The sequence below is a fragment of the Pteropus alecto genome, unplaced genomic scaffold (assembly GCF_000325575.1).
Source record: "Pteropus alecto unplaced genomic scaffold, ASM32557v1 scaffold22, whole genome shotgun sequence".
NCBI lineage: Eukaryota > Metazoa > Chordata > Mammalia > Chiroptera > Pteropodidae > Pteropus > Pteropus alecto.
The window spans coordinates 8,251,000-8,262,818 of record NW_006434839.1 but is presented as its reverse complement, the minus strand read 5'-3'; the positions used below and the strand labels follow the sequence as shown (position 1 = coordinate 8,262,818).

Below are 11,819 nucleotides of genomic sequence, written 5' to 3'. Positions count from 1 at the left end.
GCAAGTGTCAGCAGGCGTAACTAAGAGCAGAAGTCACTGCACTCATCGGAGTGTCTGATGTTCTCAGGTGCCGCACAAGTGAAGAACAGAAGCCAGTCAGAGCACAATACGAGGGCTCGAGCCAGCTTACACAAAAGCACTTTAATGGACAGTATACAATTTTCCAAAATATATTTTTGTAAGAAAAATGGCAATAATTAAGTATAGTCTTTACAAAGAAGTTTCTCAGTAAATTCCAGTGTACTTCAGACCCCTGTCCACTAAGACATATGCCCCCCCCGCCCCCCCCCACCCCAGTCTCCTGGGCAAACTGCTTAAAATTCACGAATAACAGAAAAGACCCACATCAAGTGATAATCGCCTTCTTTCACCCAGTGTTGGGTTTTCACCAAACCTCAGTGAATCAGCTGGTGACAATGATGAAAGAGATGCCTTTGCTTTACTCTTGTCCCTCTGCCTTCCCCTGTCTTGTTCCTCTGGATCCTTAGTCCTGCTAGTAGCAGATCATATAAAAGCTCATTCAAAACTTTCTTTTTCCCCCAACAGAATTGTTCATTTAAGTCTTAGACCTAAATAACTCAGAATGTGGAAGACCAGTAAGGTTTCTGTTTTTGTCTTCATGCCCTCCCTAGCCTTGCTGCAAGATAGGATTTGAGAAGGGAATTCAGCCCTCTGTGTCATTCTGGTGCCTGTCTTTAATTTGGTTCTGAGGCACACGACACTGGACAGTCTTCCAGCACATGTTTTAATCCGGTTTCTGTCGCTAACCACATGATTTTGGCCAAGTCACTTATCTTTCTGGGCTTCAGGTTTTCTCTTTAAAGAAAAATATTGGACTAGGTCTCTAACACCCTCTCCCTATGACTAGAATGTCACTTTCCAATGAGTGTATACTGACTCCAACCCTTACTATAATAGGCTGGGACTTTGCCGGGGAAGGATGAGGATCATACTTAAAAATGCCCATTACTCAAGACAAATACTTTGTCATCAGCCTATCTTAAATTTCGTTTTTCATTAAAGAAAAATAAAAAAACTTGTCATTTCTAGTAAAATAGACATTTACATTCCTGTTTTGTTTTTGTTTTTAAAGCCATCTCTCTTAGCTAACAAATGTTTTTCCAAAGTATATTCACTTAAAGCAGTACAGGGTGGATTAATATGTGACTTTTATTTACATTATCAAAAAATACGTATATATGTATCAGCTCGAACTTATTTTTCAAAGTTTCTCCAGCATATTGTCAAAAAGGATAAATCTTGGAAGTGGTTTAAATGAACTTTCTGCCAACTTTCCTTACCAAAGGGGGGAAAAAGAACCTTGTGTCTAGATTAAACCCGTATCCTGTCTTACGATGCAAAGCATATTTCTGTGCCTCCTTCGTAAGCATTGCTGCTTCTCCCCCCGCTTATGACAGCATGTTTCCCACTGGATTTTGTCCAGTCATCAGAGGCATGGTTTCTAGCCTTTTGTGCAGCTTAGGAAAACCAGTGTGTCACTGAAGTAAAGAGTTTATCATCTCTTTGGTATAACTTGTTCAAAGTCATGCTGAGTGGCCGGTATTCCTCTTCTCTCTTCTCAGCCCCAGAATCTGAATTACCTGACAGCATTTAGAAACCAGTAGAAAGATGGGAAGAAGATGTCCTTTGCAGATGCATGGCTCTGTGGCCTTTGACATAGATGTCTAGTGGCAAGAACAAGCCGAGGCAAGGTATTGGATTCTGAAGTTGCCCTAAAAAGCTAGAGTAACACAATGTGGATGGACCTCAAGAAGGAACCTCTGAACCAGCCCAGTGCTTCTCAGAGGTCTCCTTAGAGCCACAGTCATTCCAGGCATTGTCTATCTCCCCAAGAGGCCTACAGGTTGCGACCTTTGATCAGTTTGCAGAGGCATATTTGCTACCTCGGTCTCAAGGCCTGGCTGGTGAAATGTTACGCAGAATCAGCATAGGAGCCGTAATCCGGCCTGGCCTTTCCCACAGACACCATGATAGAAAGAACCAAATACGGGACAGGAAGGAAGTGACCAGATCTTTTCCCAACATGACAAGATATCCTTCCTTTTCCCCCAAACTGGCACTGTTCTCCATCCTGCCAACCTCCACATGCTAGAGAACCAGGGCGAATGCTTTTGGATCCTTGTTAGCTTTGTATCTCTCTAACTCTTGAGAAATTCACTGGGGCCCCTACTTGAACCCCAAAGCCAACGGGCGAGAAGCTATGAAGAAGGAATCAGGCAGCCACGGAGGGACACAGATCTTCCCCTTAAACTCCTCCCCTTTTAATAAAAGAATCTATCCCAAATCTGAGAGCCTATGTCATCAGAACCATCCCTCTGCATTCTGGGGTTCTGACTCTTGGCCCGAAATGACAGTTTTCACTCTCCTAAGCAGTGCTGCCCATCTTCCTAGTTAATTCCAGGGATCTTACGCCCAGGAACAATAGTGACCATGGGCAAAGTTCAAAATCCCACACAGGATTCTCTCGTCAGAAAATCAGATTAAACCTCACCACGCCTAGTCTTCCTACATGGTGGCTAACTGCTGAGCCCCTCAGATCTCCTCTACTGAGGAACAGATAGTATTTTATTTCCCTGAGATGCTACCAGAAACTGCAGGACAACAGGGCAGCCCCACTAGGACTACAGAGAAGAGGACATGGCTCCATGCCAGGACAGTGAGGGGTTACCGAGAACAGACAGACGGCCATGCCCCCGGGCTGCCCGTTATGCACCTTAAAATGCACCTCATGTTCTAGGCCTCTCTTGCCCTATGGCACAGGAGACTCTAATCAGTGAGTTTAGCTCACTGAAAGTCTCTACAATTTGAGCTTTGGCCTTAGGCAGTAGAGGGCTGGGTTAGAAAACATAACAAAACTCTCAGCAACTTGAAAAGTCCCTGAGTTTCCTATGAAATAGAAGAGCCTAGCCTCCCCGGCCTTCCTTCGATTGTCTGTCAAGACGCCCTCTCTGCTGACTGGGGCCCTGGGAAAGTCTGTCCGAATGCCGCCCATTCGCGCTAATCTTGGGGTTTCCTAGCTGGGATTTTCACCCCCGTTGGCTGAGCAGTGAACAACAGTATAGGAACCCTTTGCCTTCATTAGCTGTGGAATTTAGCCCCTGGTGGGGAAGAGAGGCCAATGGAACACTTGGGAAGCCTCTTCAGGGAGTCCCTTGGGTGATGGGCCAGGACACACCCGGGGAGGAAGGGCTTCCCCAGCTCTCCACCTGTAGACGGACCCCTAAGCAGACCTCGTTCACGCTGGGAGTCTCGTGTGGTCCAAGTCCCAGTCTCACTAAGCAAATGGCAGGAAACCAGAATCCAGACAAGGGGTTCAAGGTCATGAATGACCTGTGTTAGTCTCAAGATCCTGGGGCAGAATGGGAATAAAAATCGAGTGAATGGAAGGGGAAGAACAAAGGGGACGAGAACAATGGCAGACGAGGCTGGGGTAGGAGACAGAACTGGGACCTATGCTTTCAAGGAACCAGATCCCGCTGAGGCAGGATCGGGCCCCGCTGCTCTCCCTTCTGTCCCATCCATCATCTGGCAGCTCCACCCCCAGCCCGGGGCAGCTCTGGAGGGAGGGCACGAGGGATCGCAGCAGTGTGGCAGGGTGGAACGAGCACTGGCCTGCAGGAAGGAATCTGTTTTCATCCTGACTCTGTCACCAAGTGGCTGTGTCACCCTTGACTTTACCCTCTTCGGGCTTCAGTCATCTCATCTGTGAAATGAAGGGATTCGACTAGCTGATCTCTACGTCCCCAGTATGGCTCACTCTTGGTTTCCCTTCCTCTCTCTCATCTTCCAGCAGCACTGAGCTCAGGCACTAGTAGGTTATTTTACAAGAGGAATCTAGACAGGATATGATTTGTTCAGTTTGAAAGAGAAAAATTAAGGCCCTTTGCGGGATTAGGAGGAGGGAACCCTCCAAGTCTGCTCCCTCCCCAGTCTTTCCCTCAAATGGGAAGGACTTTCCTCCCCTGTCCCAATGGCACTTGAGGTGGTCCGGTCTGGAGCTCTGTGGCACCGTCGGAGGCCGCCAGCAGACCGGATTAGAGGTGTGTGTCTTCCTCCTCATCTAGGTCATCCTTGGTCAGGTTGTCCAGGGGGACGATCCAGCTGTCTCCCAGCTCCCCGTTAAGGTTGACCACCTTTTTCTCCTGCATCTCTGATGAGGTCTCCATCACTTCCAGTGTTGGGTTGTCATGGTAACCATTCTCCACGGTCTGCAGCTCCTCCGTTAGTCGTTGCTAAAGAGAGGAAGATGACCCAAGAAAAAAGGGTAACTTTGAGGGCTATCAGCCTCAATAAAGCACGTGTACCCCTATAATCCAGAACCCCAATTTGTACAGTAAGTGCTCCTGGAGGCCATCCTGACCACTGACTTGCCTCAGGGCTAGTTTGAGACAAGGACTTGCCCAGCCCCCTAAAATTCCCAGCTCACTCCACCTTCACCCTGGTGGCAAATTCACGAAGCATGTGGAGATGCGCCTTGTTCTCCCGAGTCCTCCAGACTCCCCTCCATTCCCTCCCCGCAAACCTCACTCCACAGGCACCTGCCTCACCTCACTGCACTGAATTGGGAAGGACTGTATATAAAATAATATTTTTTTTTAAAAAAGTTAAGCATTACCATACGATCCAGCAATTCTACTTCTGGGTACATACCCGAAAGGATTGAAAGCAGAGACTCAAACAGGTATTTGCACACCCAGGTTCACAGCAGCATTATTCACAGTATGCAATAGGTAGAAACCACCCAAAGGTCTACCAGCAGGTGAACAGATACATAAAATGTGATATAACATACAATGGAATAATAGCCTTAAGACGGAATGGATTCTGACACGTGCCACAACATGGAATAACCTTGAAATCATCATGCTAATGACATATAAGCCAGACACAGAAGGACAAATATCATATGATTCCACTTAGATGAGGTAACCGGAGTAGGCAATTTCGAAGAGCCAGATTGTGGATTCTGGGTTACCAGGGGCTGGGTGGGGAGAGACTGGGGAATTAAGTGTTTCATGGTACAGTTTCAGCTGGGGCGGGCGGAAGTGTTCTGGAGGTCGCGTCGGATGCCGGTGATGCAGCAAAACACCGTGCGTGCTACATAAGACCATTGGATCGTCCACTTGAAAACGGTGAAATGGTAAGTTTTATGTCATATATATTTGACCACAATAAACACATTTTTAAAAGGAAAAGGAAATAAATTATGACTTTCTTCAGGCCAGGTGACTGAGAGCCTCTCTAAGCCTGAGTAAGACGGTACTGCAGGACCTACGGCCCCCTCCGCTGAGGTGGGAGCCATGGGGACAGTGCTTTCTCTCTCTCTCTGTGAGATACAACCTGAGTTGCACAGCAGAGTCACCTGGGAGGCATTTAACAAATACACCGATTCAGAGATTCTGTTCCGACTTTGGGTGTGTAAGGAAGCTGGGCATGGGGTGTTTTTAAAGCTCTACCCAATGGACAGAAGTGGGATGGGAATTCTAGGAAGGTGGGTGAAAGAACTGGCTAGACAGACACACCTGCGCCCATTTTATCAGCGACTCCTTACGGCACGTGTGTAAAGTGGACATTCGCCCCATTACGCAGGTGAGAAACCCGGAGCTCAGATTCTATGACTCGCTTGAGGTCACACAGATAACAGAGAGGCAGAGCTACCGCTTAAACCAAGCCTTTCTGACTCCAAAGCCCACAGTCTTCCACCATGCCGCTGCTTTAATATTCCATGAAGTATTCATTTCCTAGAAGGGATGTTCTCCGCCTGGCATAAAGGGTCTGTGGACCAACCACTCACCTTCCTCGAACATGGGAATAGTGGGCTGAGAGTCATCTGGTGAGCTGGACTGCTTCCTGGCTAGGGGAGTGGAATCCTCACCTGGTCCTTCCTCTGGGAGAGGCGCTGGTGGCAGCAGCCATAGAGGGCCGCCACGAGGAGCAGAAAGGATGCCATGCAGACAATATTTTTTGCTGAACCGGTCCTCAGTCTCATCTGGTGGTCCTTGACCCTCAAGCTTCATGTCATTGACTCCCATCTGGCCAGGAAGGAGAACGTTATGTGGCAGGAAACAGGCTCTGGGCACCCTCTCTCTGACATCCCATTCACTCTTGAGCTCTCCTGCTGGAGGTGCGGTGGGGCCTATTCCACCAGCCTGCTGTCCCCTCTCTTAACCTCCTGTCTTCCAGATGCTGGCAAATTAGGGGTACTTCTACAATGAGAGAAGCACTGTGGAGCGAAGTCACTGTAGACTTACAAGGGACAGACTCCTGACCCAATCTGTCCCAACACGTGGGAGGAGCCCACTTACCTCCTTCAGGTCATCCCATTTGTCTTTCAGCGATTCATATACGTCCTTAAGAACGAGTTTTGCTGTGGGAGAGGAGGGAGAGATGCTGCTTCAGTGGTCTGGCTCAGAGCGAGCTGGTAGGGGATAGAGATTGGGCCCCAAGAGGAGGATGAACTGGATCTCAGTCTCCTGAGTGGTATCTCTCTTGGGTGGCCCCGGAAGGGGGAGTGGCTTGACAATTCTTAGGGAACTGAGGGAACACCAGTGCCGACCCATCCCCACGGCTCCTGAGCCATCACCCCCTGCCCCATTCACATTCCGCATAGCCCCACCATGCCCCCGACTCACTTCGAATAGTGATCTCTTCGACTGCCACTGCCTGGCCTTCTGAACTGACTATCAGATGTATGTGGCACTGGTCTTGAGTTGGGTTCAAGGCAGATTTAGCCGCTCGGCACAGAAGTGTGACCAGTTTGTCATCCAGAGGGCTCCCCGCCTAATGTGGGAGATCACAGGTCATTCCTCAGGGGTCACGATAGCAGCCTAGGCTTGGGGGGCTGCTCTTCGGAGCAATGGTCAGGCGAATGTGGTGGCCCGGCAGGAACCTATCCCCCTCTCCGGCCTCAACTGGTGCCCCTCCCGGGCCTGTCAGGGGTCACGAGGTAAGTGCTGTTGTGCTGATGTCCAGGACCAGACCCTGCCCTCTCTGCCTCACGCAGAGCTCTTCCCCAGTCCCCTCATACCCGGTTATCTTGTCTGTGGTTGAACAATACCGTTTACCCTAGTGTCCCTTTCGCCCTCGAAATTCTTAAAGGGTCACAGCCTAACGCTCTTTATCACCTCTCTCCCCAGAAGGAGCTGGAGGAGGCGCTGCCTGGCAGCACTACCCTGCCGCCAGTGGGGAAGGCCAGTTCTCTCTGCACTTCTCACCAGCCTGGACGCCCTGGCCAAAGACCTCAGGAGAGGAAGCTGTGGCTCACAGCTCAAGGTCGTCTGTCCCAAAGTTGAAACACGTGCCCATCCCCTAGGCTAAGACTCTCTGAAACCGTAGGCAGGCTGACAGGAAGAAAGGAGGAGCCGTCACTGAAGAGGGGAACGTGACAGTATCTTGAAGATGCGCACGGGGACATCTTGGAAGGGAGCCTTCTATATTTCTAAGCAAAAAGAGCACGGCTGACGTGACTTTAGGACTGAGGGTGAAGATGCAAAGTGTAGACAGCTTTTACCCAATCCTGCCATGTCACCGAGGGGCACCCCGAGCTGGTGCTTCTCTGATCTGATTTAGGAGTAAGGGACTGAGATAAAGCAAAGGACTCTTGGTATGACTCACCTCAGGGCACCCACAAACCATCTGCTGGGTTTCTACCTGGAATTTCCTTAGGTTTACTAATTCCCCAGCCTGACAGTAGGTGGGCATCCAGGGCTTTCCACTTTCCCTTCGTAGCAAAAGGAAAAAAAGTGCTTCTCACACAACCTGCCTTAGTTTTAGCCAAAAAGCGGGCCTGAGGAAAGGGGTGGGTAAGCATCAACGCGATTTCCTACCTGGTCCACAAAGCCCAACCCCAGGTAAACACAGCTCCCGTATAAAACTCCAGTCTAAATGTAGGCTTTTGTAAAGACCACTTGGAAAATTTCAGCAAAATGGACACCAACAAGAAAATAAAGGCGGCATTACAGTGTTTTGTAAACCCAACTTCTCCATCCTTTAGAAACCATGTTCGGTTCTAGCTCTGAGGGATGTTTGCAAAAGTAGGCACTGACCAGGAGATGGCAGCAGTGAGCCATCCGTCACCGTCACAGGGCTCAACCATTCATTGGGTGAAGAGAGTCCTTAATCCTGGAGACTGGCCGCCTGAATGTACACACTGCTCGCTGTAGCTTTCATGCAAATGTGCTCACACACATGCGGACACTCCCACCCCAATACACACACGCAGCACCCTGAGCAGAAGAACAGCTGCTAGCAATGGCTCTCTGACCGTCAGGACCTCTTGACTCCTCGGGTTAGAGGAAGATTCTCCCCATGCTATTCTTCCATTGAGGCCAGGAAGTAGAAAGCCACAGATGATTAAGACAGGGAGAGTTAGGTAGACTAAGCTTCTCATTTTCAATACGGGCCTCTGAAGCCCGATGAGAACAACTTAACGAAGTCACGCCCTGAGCTAGAGGCAAACGGAAACTAGGACGGGGGTCTGCAGACTCCCAGAGCAGGTGAGCAGTCACACAGTGGAAGCCCAGGGGACCCGGCTCATCTGGCCCTGCAGCAGCGCTGCGGACAGGACTGCGCTTGGAGAAATCCGAACCTCACTTCGTCCCTCTATAAGACAGAAGGGGCCACTCTCTAGTGGGACGAACCACGGCCAGGAAAGTGAACACGTCTCTGTCGCTTTCTTTTCAGAAGGAACACTTCATTCCCTTCCACCTTCCTTAACCCAGCTGCGAAACCGCACTTTGGGGGTGTAGATGGTGGGGCTTGGACGAGCGAGGTACTCACGCAGTGGACGGTTTTCGTGAGGTTCAAGATGAGCATCGACTCGTTCAGACTTCGGTCGGTCTTCGTGCAGGTTATCTGGAAGAAGCCACTAGGATTAAGGTTCAAGCGGGGACTGGCAGGATTTCATCTTGGACTCCTCCCTCCCTCCCCCTGGGTAGGTGACACGAAAGAAGCCAGCCATTCCTGGCAAGCTGGGGGCATGGCTGGGCCAGAGTTTCAGAGCCAGGTGTGTCCAGCTGTCTCAGCCAGTACCTGACAAAGCCAGGGAGAGAGCAGGGCAAATGGACAACTGCTCTTAACCTCGCTAGCCAGGGGCCCTGGACTGGACAGAAGAGTAGAAATGCTCTTTTTCTGAGCCCCTTCTATTGGAGTCTAGGCCTCTCTTGTTGTCCCAGCCCTGCTGGAATTACCCTGTCATCCTCGAAAACCGAGGGGGGAGTAGAGATGTTGGAGTCTTGGGGGGCAGTTGGAGCCAACTGAGTACGGAAGCTTGTGGTTCCGCCAGAAGATGTGGCCACAGGTCCCGATGAAGACGTAGGCTGCAGAGTGTTGGACAAAGAAGTCGCTATCCCAGGGATGGAGGAAGGGGTCCCCGGGGTGGAGGAATGGTTCCCAGTGATGGCTGGCATCTTGCTGGGGGTCGGCAGATCTTGCGAGGTAATCGATGATCCTGTAATTGGGAAAACGAGGTTGCCAGAAAGGATGAGTAGTATCTTTAAGAGTAAAGGCCAGTTTTGTTCTTAGTTTCCTCAGGTTCTTTGGTCTTTCCCCCCAAGTCAGACGGCAAGCTGCACTAAGCAGACTGTGAGGACGAAGAGGCAAACAGGAGGTCAATGCTCGTAATATATTGAGGGATGGGTCAGACTGGATGAGCCAGTTTAAGAACCAGACAAAAGAAATAACAACAATGGCAATGACGATGTCATCAGCAGCGATAGCTAACATTAACTGAGGCACTGACTTCCTGGAGGAACTGTCCTAAGTACTTCCAAGGTACTTTCTTCCGGGATCCTCACTACAACCCTGTGAGGAAGGTACCATAATTATCTCTATTTTATAAATAAGGAAACTGCAGCTCAGAAGGGTTTGACAATTTGCCCAAGGCCACATGCTAACAAGTGGCAGAGGCAGGATTTGAATCTGGGTGTATCCAACTCAGAGCCTCTGCCCTCACTGCAGGATGCAACCACCATCTTCTGGTGTGGTGGCGTCTGTTAACTTCAGAAGCAGCCAAATCACCTGAAGAGGTCTTGGACAGGCCGATTCTCAGGTTCACACTCAGAAATTCTGCTTCAATAGACCTGACATGGGTCACGATCTTGAGGCTCATGATCCATCAGTGAGTTTTGAAACTAATTGACTGGGTTAAGACCAGCACTTAGAGAGGAAGGGAGGAGGTGGGACAGAATAGGAAATACCAGGATTTTTAAATAAAAGGCATGACTTACTCAGTGTGGTAGCCGTCCTCGGATGTGAAGGGGTGAAGGTGTAACCTGCCGTTGTGCCTGAACTACTTGAAGCTGTCGTCATTTGGTCTGGTCCCTTGGGAGAGCCTGGAGTCAGCTGTTGTGTGCTCGCTGGGGTGGTCAAGGAAGAAAGGGCAGGACTGTTGTCTGTGGAGCTACTCAGATGTTGTGTAGATTGGAGGTCCGTGCGACCTCCCTGCGTGGTCATGCTCGCAGTAACACTGGGACTACTTTGGACTTTCGTTCCAGGTGCAGTTTTAAGTCCATCCTGGCTGCTTTTGGTTTCGGTCTTCATCAGGACAGTAGTTGGTGTAATAGACTTCTGAGCTGGATCTTGAGTCGTCTTTGAGCCAGTAGCAATGGCAATATTCTTGTCTGAGGCTGGTATCCCCGATTTTTCCGAGTCGCTGGGTGCCATCTTTGTGTTTGCACTGACCGTATCACTGGTTGTTACGATGCTTGGTTTGGCTATGGCTGGATCCGCCTGTTCACCAGTGGATAGTGAATCTGAGTGATTCTCGACTGAGGCTACAGTGTCTGTTACGAGATGGACAATACAGAATCAAGTTAGGGTATTAGCTGGAAGTTTTTCTCTCCACACTCTTCCAATTCTTCCCCAGGATCCAGGGGCCTTGCTCCCATCTCTCCCCTTTGCCTTGATGAAAGCCTGGGTCCTTGTACCCAGACTTCTCTGGGGTTCAAGGAGCCTCCAAGAGGGAGACTGAGAGTGAAGCGGAGGACATCGAGGGTGACGCTGAAGAGAAAGACGAGGCCAGCTAGTCCGGCGGCATACGGAAGCCCGCAGTGAATTTCCTGCCCTCCCCATCGGCCTCATGAACATCCCTTCAAGTTTTCGATCCGCCACCACAGAACCAGGCTGCTCAGATCACCTCTGGCCCCCTCTCCCTAGCTCCCAGGCACACGATCTTACGGAAGACTCAACAGACTCATGCTTATTGAACTGCTCTGTCGTAAGACGAGAGAGACAAGAGAGACACGCCTCTGTTCTCAGGAAGGATAATCCAGAAGGAGAGACTGACAAAGCTAACGTGACACAAATTACTATTTAAGTACAATTGTGAGACATGCTAAAGAAGATCGGTACAGCGTGTTTTGACCGTGTTTAGCATGGTAGCCTAACGTCCGGGGTCAGGAAATGAAGGCCTTTGATTCATTTGTTTAACAAGTTACTTATTGAGGGAACAGTTACATGACAGTTTCGCTGTCAGGCCCTGGGATAGAACAGTGACTAAAACCCATATAATCCGTACCTGCAGGGTGCTTACATTCTAGTAGACGAGACAGATTTTAAACAACGAGAACAATTAAACATCAAATTCTGGTGACCATATGGAGGACATGAACAAGAAAATGATACAGAGAAGGTGGGGGAAACATTGAGACAGAATGCTAAAGAAAGGCCGCTCAGAGATGTCCATTAAGGTAAAACTTGAAGAAGAAGAAGAAGAAGAAGAAGAAGAAGAAGAAGAAGAAGAAGAAGAAGAAGAAGAAGAAGAAGAAGAAGAAGAAGAAGAAGAAGAAGAAGAAGAAGAA

At 49.5% G+C, this 11,819-nt stretch overlaps 1 protein-coding gene across 1 annotated transcript; it reads right to left on the bottom strand.

Moving 5' to 3' along the window:
• Nucleotides 1–116: 116 nt before the first annotated feature.
• PODXL (podocalyxin like) lies at nt 117–10,823 on the bottom strand. Its single transcript, XM_006926901.3, is given in 8 exon segments — nt 117–4,253; nt 5,897–5,984; nt 5,986–6,053; nt 6,327–6,388; nt 6,654–6,801; nt 8,800–8,874; nt 9,210–9,469; nt 10,248–10,823. Coding segments are annotated over 8 exon segments (1,335 nt in total). The 5' UTR covers nt 10,684–10,823; the 3' UTR covers nt 117–4,055.
• Between the last annotated feature and the right edge of the window lie 996 nt (nt 10,824–11,819).